This window comes from Lissotriton helveticus, chromosome 10 (genome assembly GCF_964261635.1).
Source record: "Lissotriton helveticus chromosome 10, aLisHel1.1, whole genome shotgun sequence".
Taxonomy (NCBI): domain Eukaryota; kingdom Metazoa; phylum Chordata; class Amphibia; order Caudata; family Salamandridae; genus Lissotriton; species Lissotriton helveticus.
The window spans coordinates 347,766,966-347,787,059 of NC_136071.1; the positions used below are offsets into that span (position 1 = coordinate 347,766,966).

Below are 20,094 nucleotides of genomic sequence, written 5' to 3' on the forward strand. Positions count from 1 at the left end.
ACCAAGGTGATGGCGGTGGTCGCAGCTCATCTGCGCAGGTTAGGGGTTTCAGTCTTCCCCTACCTCGACGACTGGTTGTTAAAGGCGGGCTCGCCCCAGACAGTCGTCAGCCACTTCCAGACTACGGCAGACCTCCTGCACCAGCTGGGGTTCTCCCTCAATCTGCCGAAGTCACACCTGTGCCCCTCTCAGAAGCTCCTCTTCATCGGAGCGGTTCTGGACTCGGCGCGGTTTTGGGTTTATCCGCCCGAACAGCGGGTCCGGGATATTCAGGCTCTAATTCCCATCTTTCAGCCGTTATCCCGGGTTTCGGTCAGGTTGACGCTGCGGCTTCTGGGGCTGATGGCCTCCTGCATCCTACTGGTGCATCACGCCAGGTGGCGGATGCGGGCTCTGCAGTGGGACCTGAAGTTTCAGTGGGCCCAGCATCAGGGCAACCTATCCGACCACGTCCTGATCTCGGAGGGCACTGCGAGACAACTGCAGTGGTGGCTTACGGACCGCGATTGGGTCAGCGGCAGATCCCTCTCCCTTCCCCAACCGGAGCACGTAGTTGTGACGGACGCGTCCCTCCAGGGCTGGGGAGGCCACATGGGAAAGGCGGAGATCAGAGGCCTCTAGTCTCCGGCGGAGACCCGGCTCCACATCAACCTGTTGGAGCTCCGGGCGATTCGTCTGGCACTGAAGGCATTCCTCCCCTCTGTCCGGGGGAGTGTAGTGCAGGTCTTCACGGACACCACCACCGCCATGTGGTACTGCAACAAACAAGGCGGGGTGGGGTCGTGGATCCTTTGTCAAGAGACTCTTCGCCTTTGGCAATGGCTGGAACGCCAGGGCGTGACCCTGGTGGCTCAACACCTGGCAGGTTATCAGAACGCCAGGGCGGACGAGCTCAGCCGTCGGTGCATGATGGATCACGAATGGCGTTTGAACTCTGACGTGGTGCAAGGCCTCTTTCAGCGATGGGGAGAGCCTTGGTTAGATCTATTCGCCACCGAAGAGAACGCGCAATGTCATCAGTTCTGCGCGTTGGAATTTCCAAGGCGGCACTCGCTCGGAGACGCTTTTCGTCGCGAGTGGAGTTGCGGTCTGTTGTACGCCTTTCCGCCTATACCACTTCTGCCCAGAGTGCTGAAGAAGATCAAGCGCGACCGGGCCCAAGTCATCCTTGTGGCTCCGGACTGGGCGAGAAGGTACTGGTATCCAGAGCTACTCAGTATGTCAGTCGATCCCCCGGTTCGTCTGCCTCTTCAGGAGGACCTTCTGTCGCAGCAGCAGGGGACGGTCCTCCACCCGAACCTGTCCAGTCTCCACCTCCATGCTTGGAGATTGAGCGGCGACAGTTGAGGCCATTTGACTTGCCTCCTGAAGTTTGTAACATTATTCTGGCAGCCAGGCGTCCCTCCACAAAGTCAGTATACGCCTGCAGGTGGAACAGATTTGTGGCTTGGTGCACAGCAAAGGCTGTGGATCCCCTCAATGCCCCTCTTTCTGAGGTCCTTCTCTTCCTTCTTTCTCTTGCCCAGCAGGGCTCTGCTCTGGGCACTATCAAGGGCTACCTTTCTGCCCTTTCAGCCTTTCTCAGGCTGCCTGATCAACCTTCTTTGTTCAAGTCCCCTATTGTTAATAGATTTCTTAAGGGCATCACACACACGTTTCCTCCTGTTCCGTTTGTGATGCCTCAGTGGGACTTGAACCTGGTTCTTACATTTCTGATGTGCGCTCCCTTTGAGCCACTTCACAATTGTCCTCTACGCCTTCTAACTCTGAAGACTGCTTTCCTGGTTGCCATCACCTCTGCCAGGAGAGTGAGTGAGCTCCAGGCCCTTTCTTGTACGCCACCTTTCCTTTCTGTCCATCCGGACAAAGTGGTGCTGCGTACCAAACCTTCTTTCCTGCCCAAGGTTGTCACGGCCTTCCACATCGGGCAGTCTATCACCTTGCCAACCTTCTTCCCGGCACCGCATCCCTCTAAAGAGGAAGAGCGGCTCCACCGTCTGGACCCAAAACGTGCGCTCTCATTCTACTTGGATCGCACACGCCAGTTCCGGGTGGATGACCAACTCTTTGTTGGTTACGTGGGCGCGAAGAAGGGGAAAGCGGTGCACAAGAGGACCATCTCTCGGTGGATCATCCTGTGTATCCAGGCATGCTACTCCTTGGCTAGGAAGGAGCCTCCTGCTGGATTGCGGGCTCATTCTACCCGAGCCACGGCGACTACCACTGCCCTGGGCAGGGGAGTGCCCTTACAAGACATCTGTCAAGCGGCTACGTGGGCATCGCTGCACACGTTTGCAAGACACTACTGCCTGGACAGCCAAGTCCGGAGGGATGGCTTCTTTTGCCATTCCGTCCTCCGGGACTTTCTGGTGTGATTATTGGTTCGCAGACCCACCACCGGGGTTGGTATTGCTGGGGTATCTATTCTAAGGTAAGGAATCTAATACTAACGTGTCTCTTTCAGATGCACAAGTTACTACTTGTGTAACGATATATCTGTAAGAGACATTAGTTAGTATTAGATTCCTTACCGACCCACCCATCCTTCCCGTTCTGCGAACCAATATCTAGGGTTAGGGTTGTCCCCTTTCAGGGCCCTAGTTTCAATGGCACCAGTGTTGGTTTTTAACATGGCTCTGCGTTTCTGGCGCGGAAAAGCTGTGTCTAAGAACTGACGTCAGCACGCGGAGGCGGCGTCTAAGTACTCCGACGACGTCATCACGGCGCCCACGACGCCGACGTCGGACGCGGAGCCGCAGATGACGCCTACCGACGCGCAAGGGTACTGCTACGCAAAAATTTCCGGATCCAGTCTGACGCCTGGGGATATTTCTAAGGTAAGGAATCTAATACTAACTAATGTCTCTTACAGATATATCGTTACACAAGTAGTAACGTGTGCATCAAGTCCATTATTGTAGGGCCGACTGATTCAGACGCTAGTTTCAAAACATTGAAGGGGGCAGGGTCTCGGTGGGATCCACTCTTGATCGATACAAAGATAGCTTGAAAAGCTCCTTTGTCCAATGGGGGAACATGTTTAATGTGTGTTCTTTGTTACTGATGTTAGATTCCTCCATTTGGGGGGTGAGAGAAGGATCGGAGAAAGAACAACAAATAGTTTGGATTTTGTTAGAAAAATAATCAGGAAGTTTGTTGCAGCGACAGTCAGTGGCCTCATGGGTGTCTGAGGGGTCGGGATTCTCAGGAGTTTTTTAACGATGGAAAAAGTCTCCAGAGGAGAGTTTACTGCAACAGCAATTTTTTCACCAAAGTGTTCAGCTTGGGCCTTTTTAATTTCAGCTTTGTATAATTTAATATTATCCCTGTACTGCTTTTTCCTGAAGGGAGAAAAATCTTTCCTCGAGCTTCTTTCAGCTCTTTTACATGCTTGATTCAGCTCGCGAAGATTAGGCGTTTACCAGGCTGATCGATTAGGCCCTGTCTTTATCTGAATATTCTTTTGAGGCAGGACCTGGTCTAAAGACCTCTCAATCCAACTGTTGAATTGATCATTAATATAGGGTCACTGTCAGTGGAAGGTTTGGTGTTTCCCAATGCCGTGACCCATTCCTCTAATATGAATTTAGGCCATGTGCGGGCATATTTCCTAGTTTATCGAGCTGATAAAATAGCAAGCTTGGAGGACCAGTGGAGAGAGATCAGATAATGGTCTGACCAAGGGATGGAAATGGGTTTTAAACATCGTAATTCTTGAAAATTGGAAAAAAACGGGTCAAGAAGGTGCCCTTTGGAGTGTGTTGCTGCAGACACCTTCTGAGTAAGTTGGAGAGCTGCAAGATCGGAGGTAAGTTCTGAGGCGGCCGTTGATGCAAGATCATCAAAGTGTAGGTTTAGGTCGCCTAAGATGGTAATATTAGAGGAGATACTTGCCAGATTAGTAACAGTTTCTGATAAGGAATTTTGGAACTGGCCCAAGGGTCCGGGAGGTCGGTAGATTAAAACGCCCGACAGGGAGAACATAGGTGTAAGTCCTATAGAGATCTGAAGGTTCTCAGTCAGTCAAAGGACTCCCAAGAATTCGCTATATAAAATGGGTTTTATAAATAATTGCAAACTTGCCGCCTTTGCTTTTTGCTCTATCTAGCCTCTGTATAAAGTAATCAAAGGAGAGAACTTGTACAATGTCAGGCTCAGAGTGGGAGTTAGTCCAAGTTTCGGTAAGGAACAGAATATCCGGACTTTCTTCTAATAGCAACATAGATAACTCTGCAGAGTGTTTAGGTAATCTGCAGTTGAGCAGGAGAAGTTTAAAGGTTTTAGTCAGCGGTTCTTCAGAAGGGGGAAGGATGCTTTTTGGGCTAAAAGAGCAATAGTTACAGCTAATATCACAACAGCTGGGGTCAATATTGTGAGAACAGCTTGGGATTAGGGTTTGCTGCAATCATCTGAGATGTTCAGAAGTGTAACAGTACCTGTTTTGAGAGCAAAGGGCAGAATTCCTGCCCACTGGTCCCGTCCAGTCGTGGACGGGCGCAGACAGGCTTGCCTTAGGCGCGCCAAGCGCGCATCCGCTGCACAGTCGCGTCATTGAGTCCTTAAATTTTCCAAACCGGGTCCAGCGACTAGAGCGCTGACCAAAACGGCAGCAGAGTGCGGAAGTGAGGTTAAAAGAATTGTGTTCCCCCCTGAGCTTTAACACAGCTCAATGTAAGCGTGCACAATAAAACCACACAGTAAGATAGCAGTAATGACAATATTTTTACGAAAGTGTACCGGATTTAAGATCAGTAGCAGCAACAATTTTTTTTAAAGAATATACAAATTCTAAAACAGTTTAAGTGAGCAGCCTAGTTAAAAAATGCTGGTGCTCCCTCACAGAGTAACCTCGTAGCGGCTTCAATGCTGTGATGTGATTGTACTAAAAGGTGAGGTTTGCCTGATAACTACAGGAGTCTGATTCCAGGAATCAGTCGCTCCCCTTAACAGGAGAGGAGCAACTAATACAGAAAGGAACAGCTAATACGGAGAAGGCTGGCATAAATGACTTGCAGGGATCAGAAGTTACCAAGAAAGAAAATATCTCATTGGGAAAGGGAGTGTTTAGGGTCAGTGGTGTGCTGCTGTCTAAGTGGAGGGTTTTGGGGAGTGGAGACCGATGCCTGGAGATGTTGGGAAGTGGTTACCAGAAAGAGATGATGGTTGTCATATCCTGAGTTGTGTTGTATTTAGCGGAATTATATGAAGCTGTCACACGGACACCAAGATAATTAAACTGTGTCTGGCTAATTCAGTTCAGGTCATCCTTCAAGAGGCCACTGGCCAGGGGAAGATTTTACAATCTAAAAGTAGGGTCTAATGGACGGTAATTTGCTAAGTATCTTTCTTTTCTTCTTTTCTTCCCTTTTGCTTTCTTTAGGATAGAAAAGAAGCAGTATCAGTTCTAAGCTAACTTTGGTTGATTGTTATTATGGTTTTGTGATTCACCAAAACAGCGATGTTTCTTAGAGTTATCAGTGTTCCGCTATTTTGTCTTTGCAACAATCTGTATCCCTGAATATACACTAAAAATAACATGAACATTATCCGGGACTGATTGTGACATAGGAAAGGTTTAAAGGAGAGCTCTGAATTGTTGTAATGCCCCACCGTGTTAACGTGATAATAAATAGAGAAGTTTGAAGGCCCCTAGTTGTGTAGATGGGAGCAATAGTAACTGAGTATGCTAGCAAAGTAAAGGTGGAAACTAATTAAAAACTGTATATAGTCTGTTTGTTAGAGTAGACTCTAATACCTTGATGTTTCCATTTGAGGCAAATATTTTGGTACTTCGAAGCTGAAGTTTTAGCATCCACACTCAAAATTTGATGGCTGACTGGTGTCCAATTATTTTCATATCTAATTGCAAACTGTGAAACACAAAGAGCCTGATTAAGAAAGAGGCTGCTTTTAGGAACGCCTCTTTGCCACCCCTTCCAACTTGCAAGGGTTTGCAAAGTATGCGCTACCAGCCTCAATGGTAGATGGCAATTGCAATGCACATTTGTGTATTTTCAATTGGTGCTAAGTCTTTTAAGAGGTGGGTGCACTGGATTTGTAATGCAAAGTAGCTTTTTGGATTATACCCACAGTCTTCTGTTTCCTTCCATACATTACCTTCCAGTTATCAAAGTGTTTTTCACAAATCCCAGATGGATTGTTTACATTTTAAAGCAGTTTAACTATATTTCATTGTAATGTTATGTCAACCATGTATTCCCTGTTTGCTGTTAACCACCATTACACTACTGCTTATGCCATGTGGCCCTGTCAAACATTAGCCAATGTGCCCTGCTCTGTCATCTTTTTACCTTTGACACTGCCTCTGTTCTCTGTCGCAGGAGTTCTGCCTCTTTGCCGTGGTCGGGCTTGTATCGGACTTCTTCCTGCAAATGCTCTTTTTCACAACTGTATTGTCCATAGACATCCGGAGGATGGAGGTAAGTGGGAGAAGAGTTGGCGGTCATGCCCCCCTTCTCATACTGGAGTGAACTTCAACATATGTGGGTCTTTTAGTTGGTTGTATGTACGCATGCAATCATTTCTTGGATTGGTTTTGTAGACCGTGCTTTTTTTCCCACCCTCTTTGTTTGATTTTCCACTAATAGATCTTTTTTGGGTTTACATGCTTTTAAATTATTCTTAGTTTAGATTCAGGAAGTCTTCAATATATTTAACTTAGCAATATTAACAGCATACTTTTAATACATGAGACTTTCCTGACCATCTTATTAATTAATTAGGTCTCTGAATGTCGTTGGGCTTAATCTGCTCAATGTATACTCCTCTAAAATTTTCGCTCCTATGCGCAGTTAGAGAGCCCTCTGAGGACTTTTCTTCTGAAGATTTTCGACTCTTCCTAGCAATTACTGTTCAAGAAAAACGTAATCCATAGTTTTTATAGATGAAACTAATCTGCTCTATGTCGCCAAGACTCTTCACCATGACTGGTCGAGGTCAGATTGAAGATCACTGGCCCTGTCCCGTATCTGGTCCTTGATGCAGTTGAAGGTAAGTCGAAGAAGAAACATAAAAAAAATCCAGACGAGAAGCAGACCCATCCATCACTTTATAACTATAGAGAGGGTGCAAGAGTGTCAACATGGTTCTTTGTCTCGCTACCGATCTCCTTCAGAGTGGATTCCGTCCCTGGTCCCAACTCACCCTGACTTCACAGTTCTGTTAGTGACATTGCAGCAAAAAGAAGCCTTTAAAGAGGGTACACTGCAGCACTTTGGTTCTTTACTGACTCCCTCTGGTACGCCTACGGGCCCTAAGGAACTGCAGGGGCCTCCATTTGGACTTTCACTGGCAGGCATGACCTTAGTGCCGCCTGTGCCACTTTGATCCACATCTGGTCCAGCACTGACTTTGGTGCCCTCTTTGTCTCTAGCGCCACCAGCTGCAATGTCCCCCGTTTGCATAGACATTGACGGCAAATAAAAAGATTACTTCATGGAAGTGCCTGGATTTTACATAATCTTTTTGGCACAATTTCAGAGAACAAAAAATTGAGTAGGGAGACAGTTATCTCCCCAGTATTGGAACAACAACTGGTACAAGGAGCTACATGATTCCAGTAGACTTGTCACTTTGCCTGATACTGTTCTCCTGTCTCCTCTCAGGTCCTGCTACCCTTCATATTGGGTTGCAGAGGGAAGGTGAAGTACTAAACCTGTATCTAGCAGGTCCTAACTAAAGAATTGCAACCTAGTAAGGCTCCCAGTGAGCCACTGTTGTCCTTGAATGAGGTGCTTGCTGACACACTTTTGGGCACTTGGACCAAGCTCTGTTTGGACTGCCTGTCAGTCAACAAGTTGCCCGTCGCCATCACCTTCCACCTATCTGCCCTGCCTCCCTAACACAGCATCTTGCCTCTCTAGTGCATAGAGCTGGGTGGTCAAAGCTTCCACCATCAAGATCCACCCAAATACTTTCTATACCACTCCTCTCGATCATTAATTAAAGTGAATCAAGTCTTATGGCAAAAGAATATTCACCTCCATGAGCATCGCTCAAAGATTGGTCAATGCCAGCTGTCTCCTTGGCCGGTAATTCCCATGCCCTTTGGGATACGGTGGATCTGAAAGAGTCACGTTAGTGATAGATTCCTTACCTTAGAATATCCTCAGGTGTCTGGCTGGATCCGGAAAGTTTTTCTGCTTAGCAGTACCTTGGCGCCAGTAGGTGGGGTCCTACGGCTCCACGTCCGTCACTAGCGTCGTAGGCGCGGAGATGACGTCACGTAGAGTACTTTGGCGCCACCCATGCGCGCTGACTTCAGTTCTTTCTTTTTCCGCGCCGAAAGCGCAGATCCGGATTGAGCACGAACCTCGGTCATTTTATGACCACTTTTTTTTACACTTTTTAGTCTCCTTTTCTTTTTTCCTGGTGCACGCAGGGATGCCCTGCTTTAATTCTTGTGGGTCGTGCTACCGTAATATGTCTGTGGCGGACCCCCATGATGTCTGCCTTTACTGCCTGGAGACCGACCATGACTGTCGGGACTGCCGTGCCATGGCCCTGAAGGCATTACCGGAGCAGCGCCGGAAGTTGCTAGAGGTCCGGCACTCCTCTCACCGCTGTCCCGGGTCTAGGGGCCGTTCGCGGGACCGGAGCCGTCGCTCCTCGGACTCTTAAGTCTTCACCTTCAGATTCCGGTAAGCGACACCATAAAAAGAAGTGGAAGAAGCGCGTTCGCTCTCCGACGTCCCCCTGTCGCTCCCCGGAGGCGGACGTGGGGGACAGGGGCTCCGCCCCTGCAGCACCTCCGGAGCCTGGGAGACCCGCGGCCTACTTCTATACCTGGGTCCGTCGGCGACTCCCGATCAGGTGCAAGAGTTTCTTGCTGCCATGGACTGCCTGTTTAGGCCTCGGGCTCCCGCCGGCGGGCCCCGCGGTCCCGTGTCCAGATCCTGTGGGCCCGGCGGCACCGCCTCTGGCGCCAGCCTCGCAGCCACTGGATCCAGCGCCCTCGGCTCTGGCCCCGGCGCCACAAGGTGCAGCACCGCTGGCTCCGGCCCCAGCGCCCCTCCTGGCTCTGCCACAGGCGCCGCACTGGGTGCCGTTTATCCCGCCCCTGCCCCGGTTCCCAGACCATTTTGTTCTGGCCTGGGATCCACGTAGGCATGCGACTCCGGCGCGGCCTCGGCTGGCGCCGCTTTCGGCGCCGCTGACCCCCTCTCCAGCGCCGGCCCTGCCCCCGCGGCCGGCTCCTTCTACCCCGGAGCCAGACGAGGACTGGGACGGCTCTGAGGACCCCCTTGCATGGCAGTGTGACTCCGAGCAGGATTGGATAGATGATCTTCAAGATGCGGGTGAACTTAATGTGTCTTCTTCTGTGGTTTGCCTCACCTCCGCCTACTATGGAGGAAGGCGCTTCCTATACTATGGTGCTGCGTCGAGCAGTGGAGGCTCTCCATCTCGACCTCCCTACGGTGGCCCTTAAGACCAACCTCCTTACGGAGGTGCTCCAGACGGCTTCTACGTCGTCGGAGCCGCTGCTCCCTTTCAATGAGGCCCTTACCGAACTCTCTTGGGCACATGGTTGCGGCCGGCCTCGGGGGCACTGGTGGATAAGAATGTCGCTAGGCGTCATCGCCCGGTGCCTGCTGATCCCGCCTTCTTGACCTCTCACCCCACGCCTGAGAGCCTGGTCATTCAGGCCATTACTCCCACGCAGTGTGGGATTCGGTGGCAGAGGTTCTGCCTCAGTGCTCTGAGGAGGTCCAGGCTGTCCTTTCCCAGGCGATTGCGGAGGGCAAGGATGCAGCGAAGTTTGCCATCAGGTGTGGTTTGGATCACCTGATGTCCAGAGCTCGCTCATGGACATTCCCTTTGATGGCTTCCGTCTCATTGGCGACAAGGTGGACAATGCCCTGGAGCGCTTTAAAGACTCACACGCCACGGCCAAGTCTTTGGGTCTTTCTACGAAGGCCCCTGCCACGTTTGGGTTTCGTTCCTTTCGTGGCCAGGGTAAGAGGACCCAAGCACGCTCCTCCACTAAGCCTGTGCAGATCCAGCCCCAGCGTGGCCGCGGCTTGGCTTCTGCAGGGGCGGGCCTGGTAACCAGCGAGTGGGTCATTCCACCTCAACCCCCACTGCGTCCGCCTCTAAGCCTTTCTAATCCGGGCTTGAGGGAGCACCCCACACCATTGGGTGGCAGGGTACGTCACCACCTCCACCACTGGCGCAAGATTACCTCGGACAAGTGGGTGCTGCAGATAATCTGTCACTGTTACTCGCTCCCCTTTCTGTCCTCCCCTCCAGCCATGCCACTGCATGTCGGAGGAACATTTGGCTCTTCTTCGCCAGGAAGTCATGGCCCTCTTGGCCAAAGGGGCTATCAAGCGCATTCCCGGTCAGGAAGTAGGGAGTTGTTCTTATTCCCACTACTTCCTGGTCCCCAAGAAGGACAAGTGGGGGGCCTGCGCCCCACCTTGGACCTCCAGGACGTCAATCGCTTCCTCTGGAAGTAGAAGTTCAAGATGCTAACTCTGGCTCCGGTCCTAGCTGCCCTGGACACTGGAGACTGGATGGTAGCTTTGGACTTGCAGGGCGCTTATTTACACATCCCTGTTCTGCCGGCCCACCGGTGCTACGGTAGGCCAGGAACATTTTCAGTTTGCCGTGCTCCCGTTCGGCCTTACCAGTGCTCACGAAGGTGATTGCGGTGGTCGCAGTTCATCTGCTCAGGTCAGGGGTGTAAGTCTTCCCCCTACCTCGACGACTGGCTGTTAAAGACGGGCTCGCCCCAGGCAGTCATCACCCACCTCCAGACTACGGGCAACCTCCTGCACTTGCTGGGGTTCTCCATCAATGTACCGAAGTCGCACCTGAGCCCCTCTCAGAAGCTCCCCTTCATCGGAGCGGTTCTGGATTCGACACTGTTTAGGGTTTATCCTCCCGAGCAGCGAGTCCGGGATATTCATGCTATGATTCTGCTCTTTCAGCCTCTATCCCGGGATGACCCTCCGGCTTCTGGCCCTGATGGCCTCCTGCATCCTGCTAGTGACGCATGCCAGTTGGCTTACGTGGGCTCTGCAGTGGGACCTGTAGTTCCAGTGGGCACAGCATCAGGGCAGCCTGTCGGATCACGTCCAGATCTCGGAGGGCTCTGCATGATAGTTGCAGTGGTGGCTCACTAATCACGATTGGGTCAATGGCAGATCCCTTTCCCTTCCCCAACCAGAGCACATGGCGGTGACGGATGCATCCCTCCTGGGATGGGTAGACCACTTGGGAGAGGCGGAGATCAGAGGCTTCTGGTCTCCGGCGGAGTCCTAGCTCCATAGCAACCTTCTGGAGCTGCCGGCGATCCGGCTTGCACTGAAGGCATTCCTTCCCTTTGTCCGGGGATGTGTAGTGCAGGTGTTCACGGACAACACCACCACCATGTGGTATTGCAACAAACAGGGCGGGGTGGGGTCTTGGACCCTGTGTCAGGAGGCTCTGCGCCTCTGGACATGGCTGGAACATCAAGGCATCACCTTGGTGGTTCAACACCTAGCAGGTTCTCTGATCGCCAGGGCGGACGAACTCAGCCACCGGTGCATGGCGGATCACGAATGACGTCTGAACTCGAACGTGGCGCAAGGTCTCTTTCTGCAGTGGGGAGACTCTTGGTTAGATCTATTCACCACCGAAGAGAGCTCGCAGAGTCGTTCTGCGCATTGGAATTTCCAAGGCAGCACTCTTTCGGCGACGCTTTTCGTCTCGAGTGGAGCTGCTGTCTATTGTATGCCTTTCCACATATACCACTACTGCCCAGAGTGCTGAAGAAGATCAGGCGCGACCGGGCCCAAGTCATTCTTGTGGCTCCGTACTGGGCTTGAAGAGTTTGGTATCCCGAGCTACTCAGTATGAGCATCGACCCCGCGATCCATCTGCCTCTTCGGGAGGATCTTTTGTCGCAGCAGCAGGGGATGGTCCTCCACCCTAACCTGTCCAGCCTCCACCTCCACCTCCATGTTTGGAGATTGAGCGGCGACAGTTGACACTTTTCGATTTCCTCCCGAATATACCAAACGGTGTATGCCTGTAGGTGGAACAGATTTGTGGCATGGTGCACAGCTAAAACTGTGGATCCCCTTTCTGCCCCGTTTTCTGAGGTTCTGTAGTAGGGAATCTCGATGTATAGTCATAATCTAGTGAACATAGTCCCGCCCATGTGCGTGGACCCCGGAGCAATCAAAAATAATCTCTTAAGGTGTCTTAAGAGAACTGCACAGACACTTAAGAGAGAATTTAAAGACAGATAATGCAGCCTATATCCACAGGCTACACTGTCTAGTACTTCAACTAGAAATTCCACCAAAAATCCACAAACAGCAAAGCCTGTCCAGATTTCCCTTGCTTTAACAGAAAAACTCCTCTGGAATGATAGAGAGGAAGACATGGACAGACAAGCCCCATAGGCTGCCATTATGTGGCTCAAAACAGGATACTGTGCCTTTAAGAGAACCTTCCAGAACTTCACAGTATCCTAGAATGCACGGCAGGTCCCTTTTATTTTCAGTTCTTTTTTCCGGCTCCTGCAAGCAGGACCCTGGAGCATTGAGCTCTCCCCTTTTCAAGGGTTTATTGGGGATTTTTTTCACTTTTGCAAAGTTATTTGAGTACTTTTCTGAAGTACTTTGGTGGTTTTTCTTCCTGTTTGTCTTTTGGTGCACTCTTTGATTGTCAATATGCCTGCATTATTCGACAAATGTCCAGAGTGCTCCAGGAAGAAGGCCAAATCGGACCCACACGAGGTGTGTATCATCTGCCTTCCCTCTTCTCATGTCCCAGAGGAGTGTGACATTTGTCAGGGATTTTCTGGCAGGACCCTGAGGGATAGAATGAAGATCAGACTTCAGGGCCTGGAGGACAGGAGGCTGAAGGCACAAGGTGGATCTGGAGGGGCTTCCTTTGCCCATACTGAGGCCTCTGGAGGGCTCCCTAGGGGCAGGAAGACCAGCAAACGTCCCCATTCTCCGTCTGCGTCGACTGCACCGACCACGACGTCGAGAGGGATGACTGCAGTCTGTTCCCCGTCTCCCCAGGGCTCTGGGTCGAAGCGACGTCGACGCTCGGCGTCGAGGGAACTGAACAGACCGCCCTCGAAGTCTCCGGTGACTATTTCGTCGTTGTCTTCATCGGCGTTGTCGTCGAGTATTCGACGTCGAGAGACCCGGCGTCGGCGCTCGCCGTCGAGGCGACATCGCCGTTCGCCGTCGATCCTCGACATCGAGGAGAAGATCGCCGTCGAGACCACGGTCGCCGTCGTGGCGTAGAAGGTCGCCGTCGAGGCGTAGAAGGTCGCCGTCGAGGCGTAGGAGGTCGCCGTCGAGGCGTAGGAGGTCGCCGTCGAGGCGTAGGAGGTCGCCGTCGAGGCGTAGGAGGTCACCGTCGAGGCGAAGAAGGTCGCTGTCAAGGCGAAGGTGTTCGCCGTCGAGGGATAGGCGTTCGCCGTCAAGGAGACGAGGCTCTACGTCGAGGGGCCGACGCTCGCCGTCCGGTCGCCGTTCTTCGACGCCGAGAAGGCGCAGAAGGAGTTCTGGCGCCAGGAGTCGCTCTGGCAGGCGTCAAGTGCCTTTGGGGGGCTCTCCAAAGTCCCAGCCTAGCAAGGAGGGCGGGTCACCGGGCTCGGTGTACTCTGTTGTGTATACCCCTGCTAGGCCGAAGACAGTTACGCCTCCTCCTCCTCCATTACCGAGAGGACTTCCTCCGCGGGATCCCACCCCGCCTCCACTTCCGCCACTTCCACCTCCTCCTCAACCTCGGCCTCAGCCTCAATCTCAACCTCAGTTGCCGGCTGACAAACCGCCTCCGATTCCTCCGAGGTCAGTCTCACTGCCATGGTATCCTACTCCTCCTAAGGGGACCCCTCGGCCGAGGGCCCCAGCCAAGCCAAAGTTGCCCACCCCGGTGGAACCGGCAGGGCGACCGAAGCCAAGGAGGGTCGCGATCCCGCTCCGGACGGAGGGAGAGATCGCGCAGTCGTCAAAGATCCTCTACGAGGTCAAGACGGCGCCACAGGAGGCGCGGATCACGGTCCTGGACGGACTCTTCCAGAACCAGGTCCTACTCCCCGACCTTGTCGGACTCCCCGGGGACGAGAGTGTCTCCTGTGGATGACATCAGCATGTTCCAGGACATTCTCCTGAGGGGTGCAGCAAAATTGGGAATCACGGTGACGGCTCCAACACCTACGACGTCCGTGATTTTTGAGACTCTTCACAAGAAGCATTTGTCTCGCCCTCTACTACTGCTCGTGCCAGGAGTGGTAGAGCCGGCGGAGGAGCTGTTCCTCACGCCTGCAGTGACGAAAGCCGCTCCATCCCGTCTTCTTAAGTAGTACAGGGCCCCGGACTACGACCCGGCTTTTCTGCGGATTGACCCTATTCCGGACTCCGTTATAGTGACGGCAGCTAGAAAACAAACTCCACACCTCTCCGTCTTCTACCGTGCCTCTGGATAAGGAGAGTCGATGGATGGACTCAGCTGGCAGGAAGGCCTGTGGGACGGCATCCACGACCATGAAGGCCTCTAGCGATGCGGCCTTGCTGGGGCGGTATGATCGTGCCCTGTGGGAATCCCTCCAGCAGTTCACGGAACTCCTGCCACGAGATAAGAAGGAGGATTTCCTGGAGATCCTGAAGGAAGGATCCTGAGGGAAGCGCGGCTGCTGATGTCTCGCTTTTGGCGGCCCACGGGTACTGCCATGGGATCAACCAGCAGCGCCATGCTTGGCTCAGGCTCACATCACTCAAGCCGGAGGCCCAGCAGCGAGTGGCCAATCTGCCCTTCTCGGGGGAAACCCTGTTTGGCAAACATGCCGATGATGAGATGGCCCGCATGAAGGCGGAGGCCGAGCCTCTGACGGCTGTGGGCTTGGAGAAGCCCAAAGAAAAGAAGGCCTACCGCCCGTTCCAGAGACTGTTCAGGGCACAGGGCAGAGGGCGAGGACAGGCTTCGGGACAGGAGCAGCAACAACAGCAGCAGTTCCGGTGGCCCTTCCAGAAGCGCCAGAAGGGTAGAGGAGGCCAACAGTCCTCTACAGCGAACAAAGGCCCGGCTGGGTCTCGACCCTGAGCGGTTACTTCCCCTACATCCGTTACCCGCTCCGGTGGGGGGAAGCGTTCAATTTTTTCTGGCAGAGTGGAGAAAAATTACTCAGGACAAGTGGGTGCTGAATATTGTTTGCAATGGATGTATTATATTTTAGTTTAGTCCTATTTGTATACTGTATATGTGGTAAGCTGCACCTATCTCACTTTTATCCCTATCATTCACGGATCGCTACCTCAATTATTTGGTTCATTATTGTAAACTACTTCCAACTCACTTTACCACTATGATGCACTGATTACTACCTCATTTACTTCGTCTAGTCATGTAAGCTGCACCCAGCCACTTTCTACACTTGGATTACACCGTTGCTACCTCTTACATTATGATGTGTCAATTTGGCTCCACCTAACTGGTTGCTACCTCTCATATATTGTACTTGGTGTAAGCTGACGGCTACCTCTCATATATTGTACATTGTGTAAGCTGCTCCTACGCATTGTTTGTTCCTGGATTGCATCGACTGCTACCTCTTATACTTTTGGCTACTTTCGGCCACTCACTAGTTGTCACTCCTGTGCCCTGTAACCAACGGCTGACAGTTTTATTGTCGTCTCTTCTCCCACACCCAACGTTACAGCCATCCTAACATGGATCTCATCGGTAAGCACACGTATAGAATCAACTACCCTTCCACTCTCACCAAAAAAGCCGCTAAACACTTTAAACATAACTTCTTGAGGTCGCACCCTGAAACACCCTTTGCCGACACCTACTTCTCACCGGGCAATGGAGCCCTAAACACTGATATCATCTTCCACACCTCACGCACAGCCCAATGGAGAAAAGCGTTTCTAACACTACTCACCGTCTCCACCACCAGGAAAACAGTTCATTGCATAACTCTCTCTATCACACCTTCCCAACTCTTCCCTGGCAGAACCACCATTACTATCTACAATAACGGGATTGTCCTAATTCAATCCACGGACAAGAACCTGGAACTTCTAGACAACCTGTTCCCCAAGTTCAAAGAGCACCTTTCCAAGCTGCGGACATCCACCCAGAACTCCACCAGCACTATCACCCCTGACGTCGCAGCCCCCACCCACAACACTTCTAACATAGCTCAGCGTCGGATCCACACGCACCTCACCTCTACCCCCAGCACCCTAGTCAATAGCCCACCTGCTGTTACCGCCCCACACTCCCCAAGCGCAGTCACCAATCTCTCCCCCTCATACACTAGCCGCTCCTCTAACAATACCCCTTTGACCCCCACTCATACCTCCCCCATCCCTCTCTCCCCTGACACAACCCCCACCCACAACACCTCCTACCTAGATCAGCACCAGAACAGCACGCGCAATGACAAATCCCACCCTTTGTTTCCCCCCACTCTCAGTCCCCACGTAAGTACACCCTCCCCCATACATCCTCGATACACCCACATCCTCGATACCCCCACGCCCCCTTCCCACCACGCTACACCCCTCATGAACGCTTCTGAACACACCACCGTCCGGAGTATATCTCCCCCCCTTCCCTCCCCCCCTCGGCAGATCCATCTCCCTCCCCAGCTCCCTCCCCCACGCTCACTCACGACACCCCCACCCTCCCAACCAGTCCCACAGAACATACCGCCTCCCTTACCTTAGCATCCCCCCCTCTCTCCCCTCCCATTCTCAGCCCCCACTACCTTCCTGCCACCCCCACTGTCTTCAGCCTTCACTCACTCTTCAACTCACCGGCACCGTCTCCCACTGACGACACTACCTATGCCTCCCACCCTCCCCCTACTTCACCCACACCCCTCGCCCACAAACTTGCCCCTACTTCACCCACACTCCTCGCCCACAATCCCGCCCACACTCCGAATGCCATCCCACTCATTATCACCGTAGAACCTTCCAACAACGCTAGTATATCCCCCCCCCTCGATACCCTGCCCGCTTTCCAGCTCACTACTCAACCATTCACCAATGGCTCTCGCCACCAACGCCATCTCCAACCCTCCTCCTGACCTGACTTTATCCACCCTCCAACAAGTCAAAGGGGATCTCCTACAAGTCAAAAAAGATCTCCGCGCAATCAAAGACCTTCTCTTCTCACAGCCCAGTCTACCTCCCACCATCCCACTACCCTACAAACGACGCACCCTCCCTACATACCCTCGCCTCCAACGACCCCCACGCCTGCCGACTATCCCCGTTCGCAATAACTCCCACCGCCCCCGCCGTGTCCTCAACTCACTGTCTGACTGCGACCTATGCTCTCTCCTACGCTCTTATGGCCCAGGTCCGGAAAAACACATATCCAACCCGCACATCCCCATACCCACAATTCTCTCAAACCCTCTGAGGCTCCCAACCCATAGCAACAGAGGTTCCATCCCTAACAACTTTAGAAAAGTCCCCCTCTCTTTAGAAGGCTCGACCACCCTTTTCACTCCCAAACTCAAATGCATCCTACTCAATTGCAGATCGGCCCAGAAACACTCCTCCGACATCGCTGATCTCGTCTCAGCAATGGATCTGAACCTTGCCATCCTGACTGAAACGTGGCTTACTGAAGCCTCTACCCCGATAATGGGCATATTAGTCCCCCCCCAATTATCACATCATTAGACTGGACAGGCCTGGCAAGACGGGCGGGGGAATTGCATGCATTTTTAGGAGCAACCTCTCCGTTACTAAAGTCACCTCCCCCTCCCCTACCTTCTGTGAACTCCTCTGCCTCGATATCACCAGCGAGGGCAAACAAGTTTGTGCTTTACATCTCATCTATCACCCGCCTGGTGACAACCTCATATTCACCCAACAACTCATGGACACGATCACATCCAATGCCGGTCGGCAGATCACCAAGTCTACCTGGGTGACTTTAACCTCCACTGGAATGATCAGAAAGACACAGCGGTGAATAGTCTCAAAACTTTCCTTGATGCGCTTGACCTCACCCAAATATGCGATAGACCAACACACGACAAAGGCTCGATACTCGATCTCATCATCGCCAAAGAGGACTCTACCCAACTGGAGGCGATCCAACCCTGCGACTGGTCAGATCACCACATTATCACCTTCTTTATCAATTAAAAAGTTAAACCTAACCCGGCTCAACCCACCAAATCCAAAACCTGGAAAAGGGACATGAAGAATCTTAACCCCACTACCCTGCCTCCCCACATCGGCAGGCTCCTCCTTCCCCCTTCAGGTGCCTCGGATGTTCAATCACTGACCGACCACTACCTTGACTCTATGAATTCAATAGTCAATGAAGTCGCTCCATTGCAACTGAAGAGAGTCTCCACCAAAATTTCTAGCCCCTGGTATGACGGCAGACTCAATGACGATAGGCGTACTATGCGAATGGCAGAACGTACCTGGAGATCTGACCCCTCACCACTGCATCTAAAAACGCTTAAAAACAAGAGAAATGCCTACTTTAGGAAAATAAAGCGCACAAAGTCGGACTTCTTTAGCCGCCAGCTGGACCAAGCAAAAAACAGGCCAAGAAAACTGTTCGAACTAATCAAGACTCAAACAAAGACACAACCCTTACAATCAAACAGCGCAACAAGCGACACCCCACACTGTGAAGCCTTCTCTGCCTTCTTTAAGCTTAAGACCGACAACATAAGGAATGACCTCATCATGGATGTAAACCGATTCCCCAACCACACTAGAATGTCTAACATTCAACCTAAAAACAAGGCATCCTGGCTGTACTTCGACACCTACTCGGAAGAAGCAATACACAAACTGCTCTGCACCTTGAAGCCCTCTAATCATCTCACAGACCCCCTACCTGCTAATGCAGTAAAAAACTTCATCCCCTTGCTCCTCCCTCTTTGGACCAAAATCATCAACAGCTCCCTTCAACAAGGTCTCATTCCAGACTCCCTCAAGGTGGGGCAAGTCACGCCTATACTCAAGAAACCCACAGCTGACCCGTCTGACCTGAATAATTACCGGCCTATCACCAATATCCCCACCCTGGCCAAACTGCTGGAGAAATGTGTCCAACTCCAATTAACAAAACACATTGACCAATTTGACCTCCTCAACCCTCACCAATCAGGCTTCCGAGCGAAACATAGCACGGAAACAGCTATGACACACATAATTGATGACGCCCTCCAAATCCTTGATCGCAATGAGTCCTGCCTCCTCATCCTTCTTGACCTCTCTTCAGCATTTGACACGGTCAAACATGAGAACTTACTGGAGCTGCTAAGCACTAGAATGGGTCTATCGGGAACTGTTCTCAAATGGTTTTCTTCCTTCCTCCATAACCGGTCTCAGAAGTTCAAGATCGACAATGTGCTATCTACATCGGTGCCTGCAGATCTTGGTGTTCCACATGGATCCTCCCTCTCCCCCACACTGTTCAACCTCGTCATGGAACCGCTCGCCACCTTGCTCCAAGCATCCAATGTTCAATTCCATATGTACGCCGATGACACACAACTTTACCTAAAGCTACAATCCCCGGAAGACATCAAACTTCTGAATTCCACACTTAGTAACACTCAATCTTGGTTGGCTGATAATCACCTCAAACTAAATGCGCTGAAAACTGAGTTCCTACTCATCTCACCCCCGGCGAAAATTTCCACCACCCAAACTTGGCTCAATAACCTAACAGCATTCAATGTCCAACCTACCATCGTGGACTCGGCGAAATCCCTAGGCATCACACTCGACGCCAAGCTCAACATGCAACAGCACATTAGCAAAGCCACAAAAGGAGCTAATTTCCAAATCAACACACTGAGGAAACTTAAGCCCTTCCTCCCTGCCAAAGACTTCCAAACTGCTGTACAAGCTTTAGTCATCCCTCGCATAGACTACGGAATTGTGGCCCTCAGCGGACTCCCGCTATCCACAACAGCACCCCTAAGGGCCTCCCTGAACGCTGCCGCGAGACTCATTACTGGCTCAAGAAAACATTCGCATATATCCCCAGACTTAAAATCTCTAAAATGGCTGCCTTTTGAAGCCAGAATACAGCTAAAAGTTGCAGTTATGACACACTCGA

At 51.9% G+C, this 20,094-nt stretch overlaps 1 protein-coding gene across 6 annotated transcripts in view; it reads left to right on the forward strand.

The window, feature by feature from the left end:
• SCAP (SREBF chaperone) overlaps positions 1–20,094 on the forward strand; it is a 678,128-nt gene that overhangs the window by 453,157 nt on the left and 204,877 nt on the right. For all 6 annotated transcript variants that reach the window (XM_078662547.1, XM_078662552.1, XM_078662549.1 and 3 more), the window contains one exon: positions 6,342–6,440. In XM_078662547.1, coding sequence (XP_078518673.1) covers positions 6,342–6,440 — 99 coding nt within the window. The remainder of the gene's footprint in view (positions 1–6,341; positions 6,441–20,094) is intronic.